This window comes from Cygnus olor, chromosome 27 (genome assembly GCF_009769625.2).
Source record: "Cygnus olor isolate bCygOlo1 chromosome 27, bCygOlo1.pri.v2, whole genome shotgun sequence".
NCBI lineage: Eukaryota > Metazoa > Chordata > Aves > Anseriformes > Anatidae > Cygnus > Cygnus olor.
Window position 1 is genome coordinate 1,209,490 of NC_049195.1, and position 22,379 is coordinate 1,231,868.

Consider the following 22,379-nt stretch of genomic DNA (forward strand, 5'->3'; position numbering starts at 1 on the left):
CCGGGGCCGCGCGGGTCCTAGCGCCCCCCTCCAGGTCTCGGCTTCCCGAGTCCTGCCCCGCAGGTCCTGGCGGCCGCCCAGGGTCCTAGTGCCCCGCTCCTGGCACTTAGCTCCCAACCCCCGATGTCCTTAGATTCCCTCCTCCATGCCCTTAGAAACCCCCCCCATGCCCCTAGACCGCCCCCGAGACATCCCCCCATGTCCTGACAGCCCCCCTCTATGCCCGTAGACCCCCTCTCCATGCTCTTTGACCCTCTCCCATGCCCTTATACCCTCCCCTTCCATGCCCTCAGAGGCTCCCTTGCCCTCAGGGACCCCCCTTGCCCTCAGCGCCCCACCTTATCTCCCCACCTTCGCTCCCCATCCGTTCTTCTGCACACTGACCCACTCCACATAAGAGATATCCCCATATCCTATCCTATCCTACCCTATCCCATCCCATCCTAATCCCATCCTATCCCATCCTACCCTACCCTATCCTACCCTGTGCTACCCTATCCCAACCTATCCCCTCCCCTCCCCTCCCCTCCCCTCCCCTCCCCTCCCCTCCCCTCCCCTCCCCTCCCCTCCCGTCCCAACCCTAACCCCACCCCCTGTGGGCCCCATCCCGCATCGCCCCTTTAAGCCCCGCGCTGGGCGTGTCCGCCCTCCGCGGGGAGGGGGCGGGGCACCGGCGGGGCGCGGCCGCCCCCTCCCGGGCGGGCCGGGGGGGCGTGGCGCCGCGGCGTGACGTCACGGCGAGCGCGGCGGCCGCGAGACCCCAACATGGCGCCGGGCGGCGGGCGGCGGCGGGGAGGCGGCGGCGGCTGCGGCGGGGGGAGCCTGGCAGCGGGCCCGGGCCCGGGCCCGGGAGGCGGCGGCGGCGGCGGCGGCCGAGGCCCCGCGTCCCCGCCGCCGCTGCTGCCGCCGCTGCTGCTCCTGCTGGCGCTGCCCGGCGGCGGCGGCGGCTCCCCGGTAGCGGCGGCGGCGGGGGACAGCGTGATCCTGGGCATGCGGCTGGAGGAGAGCACGAAGCCGGCGGCGGCGGCTCCGTCGCGGGGCCCGATCCGGGTGACGGAGGGCAGCGAGGTGCTGCTGCGCCTCTACGGGCTGGGGCTGGGCCCGCGCACCGGCGAGCGGGTGGCCTTCGCCGAGCTGCGCCCCGCCGCCAACGCCTCGGCCGCCGCCAACGGCAGCTGCCCCGAGCGCTCGCAGGACCTGGTGGTGCGGCCCGGACCCGCCGAGCCCCGCAGCACCTCGGCGCTGCTCCGCGTGCGCGTGCAGCCGCTGCGCAAGGACGAGCGGGCCAAGACGTACGTGCTGTGCAGCCAGCGGCGGCCCGGGCAGCCGTGGCTGCCTCACCGGGGCCCCGACGGGCAGCTGGTGGTGCTGGAGGAGAAGAAGTCGCTGCTGCCGCTGTGGCTGCAGGCCACGCTGATCGGCGGGCTGCTGGTGCTGTCGGGGATGTTCAGCGGGCTCAACCTGGGGCTGATGGCGCTGGACCCCATGGAGCTGCGCATCGTGCAGAACTGCGGCACCGACAAGGAGAAGCGCTACGCGCGCAAGATCGAGCCCATCCGCCGCAAGGGGAACTACCTGCTGTGCTCCCTGCTGCTGGGCAACGTGCTGGTCAACACCACGCTCACCATCCTCCTCGACGACCTCATCGGCTCCGGCATCGGCGCCGTGGTGGCCTCCACCATCGGCATCGTCATCTTCGGGGAGATCGTGCCCCAGGCGCTCTGCTCCCGCCACGGGCTGGCCGTGGGCGCCAACACCATCGTGGTCACCAAGTTCTTCATGCTGGTGACGTTCCCCCTCTCCTACCCCATCAGCAAGCTCCTGGACTGCATCCTGGGCCAGGAGATCGGCACCGTCTACAACCGGGAGAAGCTGGTGGAGATGCTGAAGGTGACGGAGCCCTACAACGACCTGGTGCGGGAGGAGCTCAACATGATCCAGGGCGCCCTGGAGCTGCGCACCAAGACGGTGGAGGACGTGATGACCCCGCTGCAGAACTGCTTTATGATCAACAGCGACGCCATCCTGGACTTCAACACCATGTCGGAGATCATGGAGAGCGGCTACACCCGCATCCCCGTCTACGAGGACGAGCGCTCCAACATCATGGACATCCTCTACATCAAGGACCTGGCCTTTGTCGACCCTGACGACTGCACGCCCCTCAAGACCATCACCAAGTTCTACAACCACCCCGTCCACGTCGTCTTCCACGACACCAAGCTGGACGCCATGCTGGAGGAGTTCAAAAAGGGTGAGTGGTCGGGGCCGGGGGGGCGAAACGCCCCGGGGAGGGGGGGGGAGCGCTTCCCGGGGCCACTGCTTGCTTTCGCCCAGCTCCGGTTGCACGATGCCGGAAGCAAAACTGCGGCCGAGCCTCCCTGGCAGCTCTCCAGGGACGGAGCTGCCCTGCGGCCGCGAGCTTTTTCGGTGCTTTAAGGGGGCGAGGGGGCTGCGGAGCCCCCACCAGGGCGCTGGGGACAGGCAGTGGCCCCGTCTCGGTGCCCGACGCCTCCGGGGATCGCTCCGTAACGGCGCCAGGGCAGCGGAGGCAGAGCAATCTCTGCTCGGCGCCCGCCTCTAGAAGCGCTCTGAGAGTGTTTACTTGCGCCTCGTTTTTAATTATCGGCCCCGGAGGCCCTTGAAACGCTGCTGGAAAATTGCTCCGCTCCCGGCTCGGCTCCGCTCCCTGCTCGGCTCCGCTCCCTCCTCAGGGCCCTGCCCTGCCGCGTAGGACGGCCCCGAGCCCTGCGCTTCCTGCTGGCCCCGAAAACCGAGCGCGCCCGGTGGCAGGAGGGGCTGGCAGCAGCACGGCGCCGTGTCCCTCAGCGAGGGGACAAGGGGACGCCCGACCAGGCAGGGACCCTGCTGCCAAGGATGAGCAGCTCTGCGGGGTGATGCCGCCGTGACCCCGCTGCTCCTCCGGCTCCCGTTCTGCTCGCACCGGGGGTGCTTGGCCCTGTCCTTGTGACACTGGAGACGTTTTAGGGGCTTGGGGCAGTCACCAGCACCACACACCAGGATTTAGGGGATCTGCCAATTTCTCCTGCAGCAGCTCTGCTACAGCTTGGGCCAGGAGTTGGCAGGTCCAGGCCAGGCCGATCCTTGAGGGAAGAGCTCGGTGGCCGCACGCTCGGTTCCTGCCTTCCCTTTGCAGCCGTGCTGCCCCCGCACCCCAAAACATCAGCACGGGGACCATGCTGCGACTTGGTGTCACCTGTGGTTGTGACCATGACAGGATCTCACCGCCTCCGAGCCTCTGTTTTTTATCCCCGATTACCACAAGCCTTCTCGGCCGGTGCTTTTGCCTCAGTTCATCTCGCACCGGGCCAGGATTCCCACCCCGCAGCGTGATTCCCACCCCCGGCCCCTTTTCCAAAATCCAGCAGAAGGGGAGCGGGGTCGTATTCTGCAGCCGTGCTGCTGGAGCTGGGCTTACGGCCGCTGCTGGCGCCGGCTTTCCCTCTGACGAATCCTTATTAAAGGATTTAAAGCGCTCCCGCTCTGATTCCAAAGCCGCCGACGTCCTGTGATGTTGCTTTTCATAGCTGGCTCAGGAGCGGGAGGATTTGGGGGGCCCTCTGTGGGGTCACCCCAAAATTCCTGTTCCCTGGGGGTGCCGCCCAACCGACAGCCCCTGCCCTCGTCCCGCTGATCTCGACCCGGGTTGAGTGGAAGGATAAGGAGAGGAAAACGACCCGCCACGCTCCTGATCGTCCTCGCTGGGGCTCCCCTGGTGCCACGGACGCGTCCCCAAGGCTGGCACCGGGGTGACGGCTCCTGCAGCAGCTCCAGCGCCCGTTCCCGTCCTTCTCATCCTCTCCGTGCCAGCCCAGCACGAAGCTCGGAGTGGGGACGGGACACGTCACCCCTTCACAGCACCGGGTCTGGGGCTGTCCGTCCCCTCCTGGCTCCCCACCGTGGGCACCGTGAACACCCCGAAACCCCGCGGCTGCTGCTTGTGCACCACGCATTGTGGAAGGGGAAAAGTGGACTTTTCACTGGGTTACACAGCCAGCGAGCGCGAGGCCTTTGGGAATCGGCCTGTCCCCATCGACGTGGGGACCGTGGTGGCGCTGGGGAGCCTTGACATGAGGAGCGGGGCCCATCCCCACCGCGGGCACGCCGGCGTCACGCCCTTTGCTCTCGTCCTCGCTTGGCCCGCGGGGAGGAACCGCGGCCTGACTCATCGGGGCTGGGCCCTGCCGGTGCCGCCGTCCTTTCGCCGCTCCCTCGGGCCGTCGGCGCGGCCGAGGACGGGGACGACAACGGGCACGGGCTCCCCTCAGCGCCGCTTTCGCCGCCTCGTCGCAGCGGGGCCGCCCGAGCCGCGGGTGTTTGGCTGACAGAGGAGGAACCGGGGAGCCGCACGGTGCCCGTCTCTAAAATTAGCCTTTTCCTGGGTGGGAGCGTGGCGCTGAGCCGCCTGCAGCCGCCCCGCTCTGAGATTAAAGAGCAGAGAGCGTCGGGGAGGGCAGCGCCGGGTGGGCACGCGCCTGTCCTGGTGGCTCGCAGGGTGCGGAGCGCGGCCGGCCACCGGTGTGGGGATTTCAGGGCCTTCAGGGCCGAGCCTCGTGCCCGGGGCAGGGAATTCCCGAAGGCGGTGGCCGGCAGCGAGCTTTGTTGGTGTGGTTTTGGCTGAAGCAAGAGAAACGGAGCCTCGTGGCAGGGAGATGCCAACGCCTGATTTACCCAGAACCAGGCAACCTGCGCGCGGGGAACGAGAGGAGTTACTAAGTCAGGGCTGGGGAGGATTCCTGGGGACACGTCCCCTACAGGCAGCATTTCCCTGCTCTGGGCTCTTTCCCCCTGGATATTTTGGCCCCGTGCAGCACCAGGCGTCCGGAGCGTTCCCTCTGGGCTAGAACAGCGTGGCCAGGGAGACCCAGGGAGGTGGTGGCTGCTGGTGGAAACGCAGCTGTGGCTGTGCCGGTCACCCCGTGGTGCTCACACGGAGCTGTGCCGATGTCCCCAGGCCCTGGTGACGTGGGACGGTGCCTCTAGGACCCGTCCCCTCTCCTGTGACCCCCCTGGCTGAGCCCACGCCCTGAGATGTCCCGAGCCCAGCAGGCGCCGCTGTTATGGCCTTAATTACTGTCATTAAATTAGGAAGGAGCGTCCAGCCCAGGGGCTCATTTCAATTTCTACGTGTTTATTGTTCCCTGCCCGGGGTCAGATGCTGCGGAGGGATGGGCTGGGCCTGGTGGCAGGGTCCTCTCCCCCCCTGTGCTGCTCGGGACCCCCCCAGGGCGGTGGGATCGGGGTGCCCGGCGCGTGTCGAGCGTCCGTCCGTGTGTCCGCAGGGAAGTCCCACCTGGCCATCGTGCAGAAGGTGAACAACGAGGGCGAGGGAGACCCCTTCTACGAGGTGCTGGGGCTGGTGACGCTGGAGGACGTCATCGAGGAGATCATCAAGTCGGAGATCCTGGACGAGTCGGACACCTACAGTAGGTCCGGGGCTCGGCCCCGCGTCCCCGTCGCGTGCCAGGGTCCCCCGGGTGCCACCCGCCCCCACTAACGCCGTGCTCCCCGCAGCCGACAACCGCAGCAAGAAGCGGGTGGGCAACCAGAAGAACAAGCGGGACTTCTCGGCCTTCAAGGACCCCGTCAACGAGCTGAAGGTGAAGGTGTCCCCGCAGCTTCTGCTGGCCGCTCACCGCTTCCTCTCCACGGGTGAGTTTTTGGGGGCCGCTCCGCGCAGCTCGGTGCGGTGCCGCGTCTGGGCACCGCGAGGGCTCCGTCCCCTTCCCGCTGCTCTGTAATCGAGGAGTTAAAGAGCGTCAGCGTCCTGTCCGCAGTCTGCCCCCAGCTCAGCTGCTCTGGGTTTTCCCCCCGTGGCCTGCCAGGGAGCCCTGCCTGGCACCGTGTCCCCGCAGCTGGGCCGCGTTGGTGCTGTCGCTGCCCCTCGGGTGGCCTTGTCCTGCCTGGAGGATCCCAGGGGTGGGGAAGTGGGGGCACAGCGGTCCCTGCATTCAAGCAGGAGCCAGGGATTTGGCAGGAGATGGTGAGGAGGGGGCTGTGACCATGAGATCGAACTGTCCTCCCACCCCGTCCCCCAAAACGAACAGGAATGGGGCTCAGGGATGGCAGCGCTGACACTTGGCAGGTCCCTGTCCCTGCAGGAAGGTCCCTGTCCGTGTGCTGGCACTTGCCAGCCGTATCCCACAGAGTGGGGACCTCAGTGCTCTCCCTCTGGAGCTGGTGGAGGTGCCAGACCTGGGGGCCCAGGGAGGTGTCAGTGGGGCCTGGGGTCCCCCTGCATCCCCCAGCACCTCTGTCCGAGGGGACGGGACAAGGACAGGGAGCCCCGGCAGCTCTGACCCCGTCCCGTCTCGCCCGCAGAGGTGACGCTCTTCACGCCCAACTTCATCTCGGAGAAGATCCTGCTGCGGCTGCTCAAGTACTCGGACGTCATCCAGGAGCTGAAGTTTGACGAGGAGAACAAGAAGTCCCCACGCCATTTCCTCTACACCAAGAACAAGTCAGCCGACTACTTCATCCTCATCCTGCAGGTACCGCTGCTCCTCCTCGCTGGCTGGGAGCGGGGTGGTGTCACCGGCCACGCGTGGGGTCCCCGGGAGGGAACCGTCACCCCAGGGAGGCTGCAGGGAGCCTCCTTCCACCCAGCCCAGCGCCGCGGGACGCGGCGTGCGGATCCTGACGCCGTCTCTCTGCCTTGCAGGGCAAGGTGGAGGTGGAGGCCGGCAAGGAGTGCATGAAGTTCGAAGCGGGAGCCTTCTCCTACTACGGGGTGATGGCCATCAGCCCGCCTCCGGTATCGGGTAAGCGTCCCCGATGGCGTGGGCAGAGCCCCCTGCCCATTTTAGAGCTGCTGTTGGGAAGAGGAGATGCTGGAGGAGGCTCCGAGCCCTGCTGGCTCCACCCAGGCAATGCTGGGGCTGGTGCTGCTCCTCGGGGCGCTGCGCCCTGTGCGTGCCTGGCAGCGGAGCCAAGGGGCTGTGCCCAGGCTGGAGCCAGGACCCCGGTGCTGGGCTGGCACCGTGCAGGCCGATCCGCTCCCTGTGGCCCCAGTTTCGGGGTGCCCTCGTGTCGCTTGCCGAGCTCTGTGAGCAGCCAGACGTGGACCCTGGCAGCCCGTGCCGGGCTCTGCTTGGTGCTGTGGAGTCACCAGCGCTTCTCCTGCTCTGTCTTGCCCTCTGCCATCCCCACCAGCAGCGGGGGGCAGTGCAGCGCTGCCCCTTTGCCCACCAGTCTCTCTTGACGTTGTCCTCTGCGTGTGTCGTGCTGTCCGTGTCCCAGCCTGGCCCCACAAAGCAAGGGTCACCCTTTTCCAGGCTGACAGGTGAACGGCACGGCTACATGGTGCCAAACCCTGCTGGGACCGGGTTACCCCCCACCTTCGGGCGTCCCCCCCGCCCCAGCCACATGAACTCAGCGCCGGGTGCTTTGCCCCTGGGGCTGGGCCGGCTCCTCACCGTTCAACTTGGGATCCCGGTGCTGCTGGAGGAGGAAAAGCGGCTCCACCAGCCTCTGCAACAGGCTGCGGGGGCAGAGCCGAGCACCCGGTCCCGCTCATAGTGGCACAAGGGCCCCGCGCTCCCCTCATTCACCCCGATTTCCCCCGACTGCCTCCTCTGTGGTTATTTATGGAGGAGCCAGCGCTGGCCAGGCGGGTGAGCTCACCTCATGTCGAGGCTGCCCGCGGTCCCTGGGGCACCCCCGGCTTTCGGAGCACGTCACCGCGCTGTCCTCGTCACCCCCCCCTCACCCCCACGCAGGGGGAGAGATCCAGTGGGGCAGGGACGGCGTCCTCGGGCTCGGTCCCACCGCTGAGGACAGAGCTGTCCCCTGGGCGAGGGGACCGCTGTCCCCAGAGCAGGGGGAACTGGAGGCTCTGACCAGGCTCCAGTTGGGGACCCTTTGGCAGGTGACAGGCAGGGACCAAGCACTCAGGGACACGTCTGTCCCACCGCTCTGTGCTTGGCTCCATGTCCCCAGATCCTACAGGACGGGACTCGGGGCAGTGTCAGCGGGGGCTCAGCACCGCGGTCACCCACTGGGACCCTGCCCAGTGCCGCGGTGCTGACCCCGTGCCCCCCGTCCCTGCAGAGACCCGCTCCCCGTCCCACGTGGGCAGCCTGAACCGCTCGGCCTCCCTGAGCTACCACGAGCGCTCCGACTCCGTCTCGTCCCCCGTCAGCGGCAGCAACAACCAGCTCAACGCCGGCGCCCCGTACGTGGCCGACTTCAGCGTCCGCGCCCTCACCGACCTCCAGTTCGTCAAGGTGAGGCTGTGCGGGGCTGGGGGCGGCTGGGGCCTCCTGGGGGACGTGACCTCCACCCCATCCCTCTTCGATTCCCCCCGCAGATCACGCGGCAGGAGTACCAGAACGGCCTCACCGCCTCCCGCATGGACAGTTGTCCCCAGTCCCCGGACAGCAGCGCTCCCAAACCCGACCTGCCGGAGAAGCCGGAGCCCGCTGACGAGACCACCAGCCTCCTGAACGAGAGGAACTGCCTGAGCCGCCGGAGCAACCACAGCCCCGTGGAGAACTCCATCTGACCCCGGCCGCGGGCCAGGGACGCGTTGGGACCCCCGCAGCCGCCCTGCGGGGACCCTGCCCAGGTCAGAAACGCTCCGGTGGCGAAGGAGCGGGTACGGGTCCGCCGCGCCGGCCGCCGAGGGAACGGACGCGCCCGTCGCCGCTTTCACACCCGGTGTTTGCCGGAGGCACCCGCGGCGCGGGCCGGAAGGGAGCCCGGTTTTGCTGCTGCTGCTGCTTTTTGGAGACTGGTTCCGTGGTTTCAGCGCAGTGGAGGCCGGAGGCCCCGCGGTCGGCGGGCGTTCGTTCGCGTGCAGCTCAGGGAGCTTCAGGTCCCGCGGGCCGGGCCCCCCCCACGGCCTCCCCCCGGGGGTGTTTTCGGGCGGACGCGAGCGGCTCCGGGGCCTCCTCCCGGAGAACCGCACCGGGCCCGAGGCCACGGCGAGGGGCTTGGCTCCGCCACCAGCCCCCCCTGCCTCCAGCGGGGGCGCTGAGGACGGCCGGGAGACCCCCCCCCCCAAAAAAATAAAACATAAATAAAGCGGAGGTGGAACGGGGCGGGGGGGGTGACTCAGGGAGTGCCGCGGCCCCGGGGTGGGGGGCTCGGGGGGGCAGGATCCGGCACACAGCTAGTGACCAAAGTATGGGCGGGGGGGGCTCCCCTCCGCCTCCTCCCAAGGAGCTTCTCCAAAATCGCCAGCCGGGACCCCCCCCCCCTCACCGCCGGGGCTCCCCCCCCACCCCCCCCCCCGAAAAGCACAAGTCCCCTGGGTGACCGCTGTAAGTTATTGGGAGAAGGTTAATTATTTTTGTTAATCGTGTCGCGACTATCAGGTCCTAGGTTCTTCTGCGGGGAGATGCTAGAAGTAATAATAATAATAATAATAATAAATCATGATGGAAATTAAAAAAAAAAAAACTTTTTTTATTAAATCTTCCTCTATGCAACCCTTCCCCCCCGAGAATCTGTATTTATTTTTCGCATCGGGTTTGATTTGTATATTTTGGGGAGGGGGAGGCCGGGCCCGGAGGCCCCGCAGGGGCCGGTGCCGCTGTTGCAGCCTCCCCCCCAGGTTGTGGAAGCGACTCTGGAATTTTATTTTATTTTTGCCGATTGGGTAATAAAAAAATCTCTATATCTGTATTGTCGGCCTCTTGCGTGCTTTGAGGTGGGGACGGAGGCTGAGAGCTCCCGCGCTGCCCGTTCGCTTCGCCCTCGGGGAGTGCCAGCAGGATCCTGGGGGACATTGGAAGGGTGCTGGCAGCAGGGTGAGGCGGCGATCCTCCCCCGGAGACCTCATCAAGGTGTACAAATATTTGAGGGGAGGGTGTCCAGAGGATGGAGCCGGTCTCTTTTCAGCTGTGCCCAGCGACAGGACGAGAGGTGCCGGCCGCAAACCGATGCCCAGGAGGTTCCAGCGCCATTTGCGGGGGCGCTTCTGTACTGGGAGGTGACAGAGCGCGGGGACAGGTGGCCCAGAGCCTGCGGCTCTGAGGTGGCCTCGCCACGCTGCCCCGGCCGGGTTTGATGAGAAATGCTTCGCCCCAGAGCTCTGCCGGCACCGCCAGCCACGTCACCCTTCCCCTACAGGTACGGCCCCGCGGGCAGCGGGTGGCCGATCACCCCCACCCGTCCCCTCAGCATCCTGCCCAGCGCCCCCTCCGCCCGCTGGGACGCTCGCCGGGGCTGTCCCTTGGCACCCGGACCGCGGGCTGTCCCTTCTGCCTGCCCCAAGCCGCCTGCTGGAGCTTCACCCAACAGCCTCTGCTTGGCCCCCACCGCCTGCAGGCGAGCACGGCGCAGCGCCCCGCGGGTGCAGGGCAGCACCTGGCCTTTTTTTGGGGTGCAAAGCTGCTCTTTGGCGACTCCTGGCCCTCCGTCCGCCCCAAGCCACAACTGCAGGACCTGCAGCTCCTCGTAGCGCCCCGACCACATCGCGCGGGCACTCGCAGGCCTGTGGCTGGATCCGCCCCAAAGCCAGCTGGGGTGTGAGCAGGGACACAGAAGCTTTTTTTTTCTTTTTTTTTGTCCCAGCATTTGGGTTTTGGAGGCGATAAAAGGTTGCTGGAGGGGCAGGGGCACGCGCTTCTGTCCCAGCAGCTCACCAAAGGAGGTGCCACCCCCTGCTCGTAGCGCCTTGCAAGTCCCCAGCGGGTGGATTGGGACCGGGCCGTGTCCCCTCCCAGGTCCCCTCCCAGGTCCCTGGGGTGCAGCCCCGGCCTCGCTGCTCCCGTTTGGGGACAGCCCCGTCCCCCTGTCCTCACCACGTCTCGGTACCGATGCTCTCCGTGCGGTGACCCCGTGTCCACATCCACACCGTGCGCAGGGGACAGAAAAGCAGAGCCGGGTTTTGGTGCCAGGACCTCGTTTTGTTTTTTTTTCCAGCAGGCACAGAGCCCTGCGGGTCCCCCCGTCCGCGCCGGCCTCACCGTGTCCCCCTCAGCCATCCAGCAGGTCCCGGACCGCAGGGTCCGCCGTGTCGCAGGGCCGCCGTCCCCTGGCGTCGCGGGCTGCCGCCAGCGCCGGGTCAAGCTGCAGGAGCAGGGCGCAGACGTCCCGGTGGCCGCGCTCGGCCGCCTGCGGGCGACACCACCGTCACGCGTGGCGCCGCGGCAGCACCGCGGCCGGGTCCCCGCCTCATCGCCCACCTTGTGCAGCCCGGTGCGGCCGTCCCCGTCGGCGGCGGCGGGGTCGGCGCCGTGGGCCAGCAGGAGCCGGACCACGGCGAGGTGGCCGCAGTAGCAGGCGCGGTGCAGGGCGGTGGCGCCCCCGGGCGTGCGGGCGTCGCAGCGGGCGCCGCGCTGCAGCAGCAGGCGGCAGACCCCCAGGTGCCCGTTACGGCTGGCGTAGTGCTGGGGGGGCAACGGGGCGGGTGAGCGGGTTCTCCCCCCGGTACCCAGTGCTACCCCGGTACCCGATGCCCATCTGGTCAGCCCCGGTATCCGGTGCCCTGCCGGTTCCCACCCCCCCCTCACCAGTACCCGCTACCCCCCTGGTACCCGGTGCCCCCCCCGTCCTCTCCCGGTAGCCAGTGCCCCCCCCCCGTTCCCTTCCCCGGTACCCGGTGCCCCCCCTATTTCCTCCCCAGTACCTGGTGCCTTCCTGGTTCTCCCCAGCCCGGTACCCGGTGCCCACCCGGTTCCCCCCCCCCATATTTGGTGTCCCCCCCCAGATACCCGGTGCCCCCCCAGTTTCCCCCCAGTACCCGGTGCCCCCCGAGTTCCTCCCCCCCCGGTATCCGGTTCTCCTCCGGTTCCCCCCCCGGTACCCGGTGCCCCCCCGGTTCCCCCCCTCTCTACTCTGTGCCTCCCCAGTGCCTCCCCCCCGGTACCCGCTGTCCCCCCCCAGATTCCCGGTGCCCCCCCCGGTTTCCCCCTAGTACCCAGTGCCCCCCCAGTTCCTCCACCCGCCCGGTCCCCGGTGCCCCCCCGGTTCCTCCCCCCGGTCCCCGGTGCCCCCCCCGCCCCGTACCAGGGCCGTGTACCCCGCCAGGTCGGTCTCGCTGGGCTCCCCGCGGCGCTCCAGCAGCTGCAGCACCCGCGGCTCGTCCCCGTCCCGCGCCGCCGCCCAGATCCCTGCGGGCAGCGGCAGCGGGCTCAGACCGGGGGCACCGGCACCGGGCACCGGGCCCCGCGCCGACCGCTACCGGACCCTCCCCCCCAGCAGCGCGGCACCGGCACCGCCCCCGCCCGGCCCGGCCCGGCCGCGGACCCCGCTCGAAGTCCATCTCGGGCAGGCTCTGGTGCACGCTCGGCACCGCCGCCCGCGGCGGGCAGCACGGCCCCGGGGGGGAACGGCGGCCCGCCGCCATCGGCCGGGGCGGGGCGGGGGGCGAGAGGGGGCGGAGGGGGGGGGCCGAGTGCGGCCGAAAGGAGCCGAGAGGCATCCGAGTGGGGCCGAAGGGATCCGAGTGAGACCCGAGTGGGGCCGAAAGGAGCCGAGAGGAACCCGAGCGGGGCCGAAGGGACCCGAGTAGTTCCGAAGGTACCCGAACGGCACCCGAGTGATTCCGAAGGTACCCGAGTAGTTCCGAAGGTAGCCCAGCAGAGCCGAAGGGAGCCGACCGATAATCGGGTGGTTCCGAAGAGGCCCGAATGGTTCCGACGACACCCGTGTAGTTCCGAAGTCACCCAAGCGCCACAGCGCATGCGCGCTCCCCCCACCCCCTCCGCCAGGGGGCGCCCCCTCTCCCCCCGCCCGCCCCCGCCCCCGGTGCCCCCCCCCGGTGCCCCCGTCCCGTCCCCGCTTCCCACGGCCCCAGGGCCGCCGCCTGGCTCCGGGCCCAGCTCCCAGGCCCCGCCGGGACCCCGGCTGCCGCTTCCGGCCCTCTCCCTACTTCCCGGCAGGGCCCCCCCGGGGACCCCCCCCGTCCCCCCCCATGGGGTCCCTACCGGGGGGGCACCGGGCGCGGGGCCAGCCCCGGGCAGCCGCAGGCCCCGGGGGGCGGCCGGGCCCCCCCCGGCCTGGGAACGGCGCCGCGATGCCCTTTTATAGCCCCGAGCGCCGCCGTTTTCCATGAGCTCAGCACCCGGGGGGGAGGGGGGACCCGCACATCCCCCCCCCCCCAGCACCGGACGCAGCCCCGCTTCTGTTATTTTTTTTTCCTCCTTTTTATTATTAATATAAAAATACTCACGTATTTACAGCAAATAAATATATTTCGGTAACAAATAAATTACACTGGGGGGGGGGTTATACAAAAGGGGCCCAGGCGGGCGGCGTGCAGGGGGCAGCAGGCGGGGGGGGGTATTTACAGCCGGGCCCCCCCGGGCGGGGGCGCTTAGAAAAGTTCTCAGGAAGGAAAAAAACCCGAAAAGTCCTTGTGGAGGCGGCCGAAAGGGGCCCGCGGCGGGACACGGGGCCCGGGGGGTGACATGGGGCACAGGGCACGGTCCCCAAGGCGGGGCACGGTCCCCAAGGCTGGTCCCAAGGCCCGGGACGTGGCCCCCGTTGTAAGTTACGGGGCCCCAAGCAGGTTCCAGGGCCTGGGACACGGTCCTCAAGCCTTGTCCCAGTGCCTAGAACACGGTCCCCAAGGCCAGTCTTGGTCCCCAAGCCCTGTTCCAGGGCCCGGGACACGGTCCCCAAAACAGGTCACGGTCCCCAAGTCTTGTCCCAGTGCCTAGGACACAGTCCCCAAGCCCTGTCCTAGGGCCCAGGACACGGTCCCCAAGGCGGGTCGTAGTCCCCAAGCCCTGTCCCGGTGCCTAGGACACGGTCCCCAAGGATGGTCGTGGTCCCCAAGCCCTGTTCCAGGGCCCGGGACATGGTTCCCAAAACGGGTCACAGTCCCCAAGTCTTGTCCCAGTGCCTAGGACATAGACCCCAAGCCCTGTCCTAAGGCCCAGGACACGGTCCCCAAGGCGGGTCGCGGTCCCAAAGCCCTGTCCCAATGCCTGGGACGCGGTCCCCAAGCCTTGTCCCGGCGCCCGGGTCACGGTCCCCAAGGCGGGTCACGGTCCCCAAAGCCAGACGCAGCGCCCGGGACGCAGTACCGAAGGCGGACGTGGTGACACGGTGACAGAAGAGCCCCAGCTGCGTCACCCAAGGCAGGCAGGACGCGGTGCCCAGGTGGGTGCCGATGCCGCAGCCCCGAGCCGGGTGCCGGTTCCCCGTGCTGCAGCCCCAAGGCGGGTGCTGGCACCGGGGCGGTGGTCCCCGCGGCGAGTGCCGGCGTCCTGGCGGCGGGTGCCGGGCCCTGAGGTAGGTGCGGCTGCGCGGTGGCGGCTCAGACCGACGACTCCTCGGGGTTGGAGTCGGGCAGGGGCTGGCGCTGCTGCAGCTTCCGCCGCAGCTCCTCGGCCAGGTCGGCGCAGGGCGGCCGCTCCTCAGCGCCCAGCGCCAGGCGGATGTAGCCGTTGGAGGAGGAACCGCGCAGGGGACCCAGGTGGATGCGGGTGGGCGAGTGGAGGGGCTGCCCGGGGATGGCGCTGGGCGGTGAGGTGGTGCCGGGGGGGCCGCCGTTGCGGCAGACGGCGTGGCCCGGCACGATCTTGAGCGAGCCGTCCGAGTAGTAGTAGCTGGCCGGGTCCCAGAGCTTCTCGTCCGAGTCGGAGGCGGCGCTGGGCACGAAGCGCGGGCTGGGGGGCTCCTTGGGCAGCTCGATGGGGTATACCAGGGTGCTCTCGATGGCCTTGGCGCCTTTGCCCAGCTCCTCCCGCAGCCGCCGCCAGAGCGAGAACACCACCAGCACCAGCACCAGGCACAGGGCGCCCAGGCACACCGCCACCACCCACACCAGCCCCAGGCTCTCCAACGGCGCCCGCGTCTCCAGCGGCATCCCCGGGCCGGCCAGCACCGCCACCCGGTACACCTCGCTGCCCAGCCGGGCGCCCTGCTCCTCCGAATAGCAGCGGTACGTGCCGCTGTGCTGCGCCCCGGCCCCCGGCACCACCAGCGCCCGCAGGCGGGCGTCGTGCAGCACCAGCGCCTGCTCGGCCACCAGCGCTCGCCCCTCGAAGGTCCACAGCGCCTGCGCCAGGTTGGAGCCCAGGCGGCACGTCAGCACCAGGTCGGTGCCCGCCACCACCGTCACGTTTTTGGGGATGATGGGCCCTGGGGGAGAGGGGTGAGTCAGGAGGGGGATGCACAGCACAGGGGGTGTCCCTGCTGTGTCACCTCCCGTGCCAAGGCCTCGCCGCACGCCCTGCCACCCCCGTGACATGTCCCCAACGTCCCAGCTCCACGCAGCACGGGGTCTCACCTTGCTTGGCCACCTGCGGCAGGGTGCAGGCGCGGGTGTCGGAGCTCAGCACGTCCTGGACCAGCTGGGACCTGCAGGAGGAGATGGCAGCGGAGGTGAGGGGGGCCCCGCACCATGGCTGGGAGTCCCGCGGGCACCCCCTTACCCGTTGAGGCCCTCGGTGCGGACGCAGAGGCTGGCGTTGCGGCTCCAGGCGCAGTAGGGGTCCCGGGCGAGGACGCAGTCCGTGCAGGACTGGTAGCGGCTGCAGTCGGCCAGCGGCAGCTGGGCCACCTGGAAGCGCGAGCCGGCGAAGAGCAGCTTCTGCGAGGGCAGGGACAGGCGGTGAGGCGACACCGCGCGACGCCACGGCCACCAGCCCCTTCCCGCGGCACCGCTCACCTTCCGACCGGCCAGGACCAGGCTCTCCACGGGCTGCGCTGGCTCGAAAACCTGCAGCTCCTCGACCAGGTGGACGTGAGCGCCCAGGTTCAGCGCCTTGTGCACCCAGCCGTCACCTGCGGGCCGTGGCAGGAGGTGAGGGGCGTCCCCACACCGGCAGCCCCCCCTGCATCCCCCCCGGCCGCCCGGCAGGTACCTGTGCCGATGAAGAGCACCTCGTAGATGGTGCCGTCCAGCCCCGTCACCCGGTCCACCACCAGCTGGGTGAAGTTGGCGTCCTTCTTGAGCAGCAGCGGGCGCCCGCGGTGGGGCAGGATGGGCTCGTCCATCAGCGGGTGCTTCTTGGCGAAGTTGAGGGTGTTGTCGGGCAGCTCGAGGGAGCTGGCGAAGCCGTTCTGGCGGTGCCAGTCGGTGATGCACTGGGGACAGAGGGCGCCGTCAGCGCACGGCCAGCCCCGTGCCTCCCTCTGCCACGGCCCCGTGCCCCCCCAGCACTCACCGCCCCGGGACGGGGGCTCGGCACCTCGTCCGAGTACCGGCCCCACTTCTGCGCCTGCTCCCGGTACTCCTTGTAGGGCCCCTCGAATGCCTTCTTCACCTCCAGGATGTGGTACCGGCAGATAGCCGAGACGTCCACGTCCCCCCTGCAGGGACAGTGAAGGTTTGGGGGGCACCGACCACAGGGAACCCCCTGGGGGCCGAGGGGCCGCTTCCCATGCGCTCACCAGCGGGCCTGGAAGACCCCAAAAAACGTCGTGTCCTGCCAGTCGGCCCCGGGCAGGGTGAAGACGGCCTGGAGGCGGTTGAAGTGGAGCTGCTGCTCGGGCGCCGAGCACACCAGGCGAGCCTTGAGGAAGGTCGTCCACTTCTTCTGCAGCGTGCGTGCACCGCCGACATCCCCCTGGGCACCGAGCGGGCGTGAGGGCAGCACCGGCGCCTTCACCAGCTGCACCAAGCCACGCCAGGACCGCATCCCGCACGGGGGACGCCCCCCGTACCTTGCAGACCCGCGCCACGCGGGCCACCACCTGCTCCGCGTAGCAGTCGTACTCCACCGCCCGCTCGCTGAAGAAGAAGTAAACCTTGTCGTCGTCCCCGGTGCTGCTGGCTGCGCTCTCCTGCACGTACGCCGAGGCCACGAAGTGGGGCTCTGCGGGGTAAAAAGAGACGGGTAGCAGCAGGCGAGGGGGCCCACGCCCTTCCCGTGAGCCCAGTCTACCGTTGAGCCAGGAGGTGAGGTACTCCGTCTTCATGGAGTAGTGCGGGCCCAGGTTGCGGAGGATGACGGGCTCCGTGCCCAGGAAGTTGTTGAAGGTGGCCGAGTACAGCTCGCCGTCTGCAAGGGGGGGGGTTAGGGGCAGGGTGGGCACCCCCGAGGCCGCAGAGGGGACTGGGGGTGCCCCACGGTGCCACCTACCCACGATGAGGCCGGTGTGTCCCTTGGTGGGGTCGTACGGGCACTTGCCCTTGCCATCCTCGAAAGCCACTTGGTCCAGGGTGAAGCCGGACAGCTCCTGCGGGGCACAGGATTGGGGGCCCAAACCCCCTCCCCAGGTCACATCCCCCCCCACGCCCAACCAGCCCCAGGGCACGGGGACACCCCCGGGTGACCCCCCTGGGGACAGGGACACCCCTGGATGACCTTCCTGGAACAGGGACACTGAATAGTGCTCCTGGGGACAGGGACAGCCTTGGACTGATGCTCCTGGGGATAGGGACACCCCCAAATGATGCTCCTGGACACAGGGACACCCCCAAATGATGCTCCTGGATACAAGGACACCCCCAAATGGTGCTCCTGGACACAGGGACCCGCCCCAAATGATGTTCCTCGATACAAGGACACCCCCCAAATGATGCTCTTGGACACAGGGACACCCCCAAATGATGTTCCTGGGCACAGGGACAACCCCCCAGAAGACCCTCCCAGACACGGGGACCCCCCCCAAACAAAGCTCCAGCACCAGAGGGAGCTGCCCTGGAACCCACCGCCTAACACAGAGGCCCCCCGGGGCCGAGGCTCCCACCAGGGGGAGCAGCGCTGGATGCGGCCGGGTTTTTGGGGGGGTCCCTCGGGGCTCGCGGCGGGGTGGGGGGCGGCCGTACTCACGATGTAGGTGCACTTGGGCTGGAAGGCGTAGGTGCCGCAGGCGTACAGGTGGGAGCTGTTGTAGCTCTGCAGGAAGCGCACGTAGTTGAAGCAGTCGGTCTGGGGGGGTGGGAAACACGCGGTTAACGGCGAAGGGGGGGGGGAGGGGAGCACGCAAACTGGGGGGGGTGCCCCACGCCCCCCCCATAGCCACCTCCGCGCCCCCCAACCTGGTTGTTTTTCCCCTTCTGGATGCACTCGGCTTTCTTCTCCACGGGGGCCTCCCAGGAGATCTGGGGGGAGAAAAGGGGTCAGCAGGAGGGTTCGCCCCACTGCTCCCCCCTCCAAAAAAAATCCCCTTCCCCCCCCCCCTTCGCCCCCGGGGCCTCACCGCCGCCTTCAGCTCCACGGTGCCGGTGGCCAGGGCGAAGACGGCCTCGCGGGCGCCCACGTAGAGCAGCGCCTCGGCCTCGTCCAGCGTCAGCGTCAGGTAGTGCGAGACCCCCCCCTGCGAGAAGCGCTTGGCCGCGTCCTTCAGCTCTGCGGGACATGGGGGGGGGGGGGGGCGGGATGGTGACACGCACACCGCGGGGACATCGGGGCAAGGCCACCGCCGTCCCCGCGGCCGTCCCCACCCCCAAGCCACGGGTGGGCACCGCTGGCACCCCGGGGCACCCGCGGCCCCCGCCGGAAGCCCCCCGGCCCCCCGCGCACAAAGGGCTCTTTGTCACCGGAGCAGGCGCTGGCGGCGCCGGGGAACACAGCGGCCTTTGGCGAGACCCCGTGCCCCCCTCCCCCCCGAGCCCCCCCTGCCCGCCCCCAGGCCCGGCCGAGCCCGCAGAAAGGCCCCATTGACAGGGCAGGCACCAGGGCCCCGGGCGGCGACGGGGCCGCGGGGCTGGCACGGCACGGGGACGGGGACAAGGGACGGGGACAAGGGACAGGGGCACTGGTGGGGCTCTGGGGCACAGCACAGGGACGGGGGGCATGGCACGGGGGTGGGGGGCACAGTATAGGGACAGGGGGCACGGCATGGGGACAGGGGGCTTGGGCAAGGTACAGGGGACAGGGCCCAGGGACAGGGGCTTGGGTACGGGCAGAGCACAGGGACAATGGCACAGGAAAGGGATGGGGGGGTCTGGGGCACGGGGACATGGGGCACAGGGATGGGGGTCTTGGGTATGAGCACGGGGCATGGAACGGGGACACCGGCACGGCAAAGGGACAGGGGTCTGGGGCATGGGCACAGCACAGGGACGTGGGGCACGGCACAGGGACACGGTGCACAGCATGGGGACAGGGGTCTTGGGGACAGTACAGGGACACAGAGCAAGGAACAGGGACAGCAGCGTGACAGAGGGACGGGGTCTGGTACACGGACATGGGATACGGCATGGGGACACTGGCAGGGGAAAGGGACAGGGGTCACGGGCACAGGGACATGGGGCACTGGCATGGCACAGGAATAGGGGACACAGGGCACGGGGATGGTGCAATGGGGCACGGAAAGGGGACATGGGGTGCTGGCACAGCACGAGGATGGAGACAAGGGACGTGGCAAAGGGACAGGGACATAGGACACTGGCACAGCAAACGGCTGGGGGTCTCCGGGTGTTGGCACAGCACAGGGACAAGAACACGGGGCACGGCAAAGGGACGGGGACACCGGTGCTGCCATGGCACGGGGACAGGGACCCAGCACGCGGCACAGATGGGGGACACGGGGTGCTGGCACAGCGCAGGGACAAGGGGGCACAGGGTGCTGGCACGGCGAAGGGATGGCACCTCAGGCGCTGGCACGGCCCGGAGATGAGGACACGGGGCATGGCAGAGGGACGGGGACCGGGGTGACGACAGGAGACAGACAAAGGGACGGGGACCCAGGGCGATGGCGGGGCGTGGGGACAGGACAAAGGGCTGGGGACCCATCCGGAGGGGGGGTTACGGTACTCACCCGCGTAGGGGACGGTTTTTCGGGGCACGGCGCTCCACGAGGACCCCGGGGCGGCGCTGGGGACGAGTGCCAGCAGCGAGGCGAGGGCCAGCAGCAAGCAGGGGGCCATGGCGCCGGCAGGGGGGTGGCCTGCTTTTGGGGAAGGGAGGGGGGGGGACACCCAGCCCTGGTCAGGGTTACAGGGCGTCACCCACGGCGGTGGCGGCGTCACGCGGGCGGCACAGGGACAAGGCAGGCATTGAGGGCCGCGCGTCACGAGGCCGGGGCACCCCACGCGGGACAGGGTGGGGGGACACGAGGCGTGGGGTCGGGGTCCTGGGGGGGGGAGGCGCAGCGCTCCGAGCCTCCCCGCGACCCCTTTGGGCGTCCGGCCCCTCCAGGCTCAATCTGTCCCCGTGGCAGAGACCCCCCCCACACACCCTGCCGGTGTCGGGGTGCCCCCCAAGTGGCTCCCTACCCTGATGGGGGGGGTGCAGCCGGCGGTGCCCCCCACCCGCTCCGTCCCCGCGGTCACTCCTCCGGCCACTTCCCGCCCTGACGCATCCAGGCGGGTCCGGGGGGGCCGCGCAGGAGGAAACGGGCCCTTCCTCTTCCTCCCCCCCCCCCCCGGGACAGCCTCACCGCCCGTCCCGTGTCCCCCCCCCCCCCCCCCCCACCAACCCCAGCACCCCAGGGGTGCCCCCGCTGCCCCCCGCCCGGCGGGGCAGGATGCGGCCGGGCGAGCGAGCGGGCGGCCGGGAATTGTTCTGCCCGGCCGGGGGGGAAGCAGGAAGCGGGGGGGCTGGGGAAGGGTTTCCGGGAGGGTGGGGGGCCGGGAAGGGGCCCCCCACGGGCGTGGGAACGGGGGACGCCCCGGACGGGCTTCCCATGGCAGCTGGGAAGGGGGGAAGCGGGAGGTGGGGGCGCCCCGTGCTGCCCACGGTGCGGGCACGGTCGGGGTGTCAGGGGCACAGGTGGGGTGCTGTGGGCATGGTTGGGGTGTCACGGGCACGGGTGGGGTGTCACGGGCATGGTTGGGGTGTCAGGGGCATGGTCGGGGTGCTATGGGTACGGTCGGGGTGTCACGGCTATGGTCAGGGTGCTATGGGTACGGCTGGGGCGTCATGGGTATGGTCAGAGTGCCACGGGCATAGCCCCAGAGCCAAGAGCAGGGTCAGGGTGCCACAGGCAAAACCAGGGTGCCATGGGCACGGTTGGGGTGCCAAGGGCACGATTAAGGTGCCACGGGCACCGTTGGGGTGTCACAGGCACGATCGGGGTGCCGTGGTCATGGTTGGGGTGTCACAGGCACAGTCAGGGTGCCACAGGCACAGCCCCAGGGCCAAGAGCAGGGTCAGGGTGCCACGGGCAAAGCCAGGGTGCCATGGGCACGTTTTGGGTGTCACGGGCACAATCGGGGTGCCATGGGCACAGTCAGGGTGTCACGGGCACGGTTGGTGTGCAACAGGCACAGCCCCAGGGCCGAGAGCAGGGTCAGGGTGCCACGGGCACAACCAGGGTGCCACGGGCACGGTCGGGGTGCCACGGGTATGGTTGGGGTGCCGTGGGCACAGCCCCAGGGCCGAGAGCAGGGTCAGGGTGCCACGGGCACAACCAGGGTGCCACGGGCACAACCGGGGTGCTGTGGGCATGGTCAGGGTGCAACAGGCACAGCCCCAGGGCCAAGAGGAGGGTCAGGGTGCCACGGGCACAGTCGGGGTGCCACGGGCAGGGTTGGGGTGCCAGGGACGCCACGGGGGTGCCGCGGGCATTGTCAGGGTGCTGCGGTCCCGGTCCCGGTCCCCCCGTCCCCCCGCTGCAGGCTCAGGACACCCGCGGGGGGGGTCCCAGCGGTGCCATCCCGGGGGTCCCACCCGTGGGGCTGAGCCCCCCGCCCCCCCTGCCCCCGCGGGGGGGGCCCCGCCGCCAGCACCGGGGCCGGGGGTGCCGGTACCGGGGACGGGGGGGGGGGGACGACGACACCGAGGGATCGGGGCGGGGGGCGGGGGCCGGTACCGACGGCACCGGGGGGAGAAAGAGGGGAGAGAAGGGAGGGGGGGGGGTCGCAGAGCCGGTGCCGACCCCCGGTACCGGGCGGAACAAAGCGCCTCCCCCTCCTCCCCCCGCCCCCGCGGCTCCGCCACAACAATACCGGGGCGGGGCGGGGGCAACCGGGGGCGGCGGGGGGGGGGGGGGAGGGGGGAGAGGGGGGCGGGGAGGGGGGGGGCACTCACCTCGGGGCGCGGCGGGGGCGGGCGGCCCGGGGGGGGGGGGGGGCGGCGGCGGGGGGAGGAGGAGGAGGAGGAGGCGGCGGCGGCGGCGAAGGCTCGGGGCGGCGGCGGCGGGAGCGCGCCGCGCGGCTCCGCTCGGCCCCGCCCCCTGACGTCACAGCCGCGTTCACCGGGCCTGAGGGGCGGGGGGGGGCTCGGGTCGGTCCGAGCGGGGCAGGCACCGGGAAGAACAGCGGGACCCCCCCCCCCGCCTCCCTCCTCACACACCCCCCGGTAGCACGGCGCGGCCCGGGGGGACATCCCCGGGGGGACCCCCCCACCCCGACCCCCCCCCAAACCCCCCAGCCCTACCCCATGCACCCCCCAACCCCCCCCCATGGACCCCCCCAACCCCCAGGACCCCCCCCCCCGGGACTCCCCCGGCCCCATAATTCGCCCGCTGCCCCTGCACAGGATGGAGGCGGCACCGGGGGTCGATGCGTCGGGGGGTGGTTTATTGGGTGGGGGGCACCCCGGGGGGACACCCCTACCCCAACC

The 22,379-nt window shown here is 69.9% G+C and overlaps 3 protein-coding genes across 7 annotated transcripts; 1 reads left to right on the plus strand and 2 right to left on the minus strand.

Moving 5' to 3' along the window:
* Positions 1-858: 858 nt before the first annotated feature.
* Positions 859-9,019, plus strand: CNNM4 (cyclin and CBS domain divalent metal cation transport mediator 4). Its single transcript, XM_040538442.1, has 7 exons — positions 859-2,254; positions 5,304-5,447; positions 5,536-5,673; positions 6,343-6,512; positions 6,683-6,782; positions 8,071-8,246; positions 8,330-9,019. The coding sequence occupies exons 1-7, from the start codon at positions 991-993 to the stop codon at positions 8,522-8,524; spliced, it is 2,187 nt and encodes a 728-aa protein (XP_040394376.1). The 5' UTR covers positions 859-990; the 3' UTR covers positions 8,525-9,019.
* A 1,834-nt stretch (positions 9,020-10,853) lies between these two features.
* On the minus strand, positions 10,854-12,406 carry ANKRD39 (ankyrin repeat domain 39). 2 transcript variants are annotated; one of them, XM_040538444.1, is made up of 4 exons: positions 12,217-12,406; positions 11,977-12,080; positions 11,154-11,357; positions 10,854-11,082 (listed from the first exon to the last, which is right to left on the minus strand). In XM_040538444.1, the coding sequence occupies exons 1-4, from the start codon at positions 12,389-12,391 to the stop codon at positions 10,945-10,947; spliced, it is 621 nt and encodes a 206-aa protein (XP_040394378.1). In that variant the 5' UTR covers positions 12,392-12,406; the 3' UTR covers positions 10,854-10,944. The 2 variants fall into 2 exon arrangements, with proteins under 2 accessions (XP_040394378.1, XP_040394377.1); XM_040538443.1 differs by having other exon boundaries at positions 10,854-11,037; positions 12,217-12,381.
* A 707-nt stretch (positions 12,407-13,113) lies between these two features.
* On the minus strand, positions 13,114-21,874 carry SEMA4C (semaphorin 4C). 4 transcript variants are annotated; one of them, XM_040538473.1, is made up of 15 exons: positions 21,846-21,874; positions 19,633-19,761; positions 18,070-18,218; positions 17,909-17,971; positions 17,700-17,798; positions 17,007-17,103; positions 16,809-16,925; positions 16,588-16,739; positions 16,315-16,490; positions 16,089-16,233; positions 15,786-16,008; positions 15,590-15,705; positions 15,354-15,511; positions 15,209-15,279; positions 13,114-15,060 (listed from the first exon to the last, which is right to left on the minus strand). In XM_040538473.1, exons 2-15 carry the CDS (start codon positions 19,739-19,741, stop codon positions 14,234-14,236), a joined length of 2,502 nt encoding a protein of 833 aa, XP_040394407.1. In that variant the 5' UTR covers positions 19,742-19,761; positions 21,846-21,874; the 3' UTR covers positions 13,114-14,233. The 4 variants fall into 4 exon arrangements, with proteins under 4 accessions (XP_040394407.1, XP_040394406.1, XP_040394408.1 ...); XM_040538472.1 differs by having other exon boundaries at positions 19,633-19,764; positions 21,846-21,865; XM_040538474.1 differs by lacking the exon at positions 21,846-21,874 and adding an exon at positions 20,090-20,167.
* Between the last annotated feature and the right edge of the window lie 505 nt (positions 21,875-22,379).

Bases quoted from the DNA above. Each gene is read 5' to 3' on its own strand.
- CNNM4 (XM_040538442.1), top strand. From the start codon at position 991: ATGCGGCTGGAGGAGAGCACGAAGCCGGCGGCGGCGGCTCCGTCGCGG. The intron at 2,255-5,303 runs GTGAGTGGTCGG...GTGTGTCCGCAG, and splicing joins GCTGGAGGAGTTCAAAAAGG to GGAAGTCCCACCTGGCCATC. The intron at 5,674-6,342 runs GTGAGTTTTTGG...TCTCGCCCGCAG, and splicing joins TCACCGCTTCCTCTCCACGG to AGGTGACGCTCTTCACGCCC.
- ANKRD39 (XM_040538444.1), bottom strand. From the start codon at position 12,391: ATGCCTCTCGGCTCCTTTCGGCCGCACTCGGCCCCCCCCCTCCGCCCC. The intron at 11,358-11,976 runs GTACGGGGCGGG...TTGCCCCCCCAG, and splicing joins TGGCGGGGTACACGGCCCTG to CACTACGCCAGCCGTAACGG. The intron at 11,083-11,153 runs GTGGGCGATGAG...TGTCGCCCGCAG, and splicing joins GCCGCACCGGGCTGCACAAG to GCGGCCGAGCGCGGCCACCG.
- SEMA4C (XM_040538473.1), bottom strand. From the start codon at position 19,741: ATGGCCCCCTGCTTGCTGCTGGCCCTCGCCTCGCTGCTGGCACTCGTC. The intron at 18,219-19,632 runs GTGAGTACCGTA...CATGTCCCGCAG, and splicing joins AAAAACCGTCCCCTACGCGG to AGCTGAAGGACGCGGCCAAG. The intron at 16,740-16,808 runs GTAGACTGGGCT...TTTACCCCGCAG, and splicing joins CCTCACCTCCTGGCTCAACG to AGCCCCACTTCGTGGCCTCG.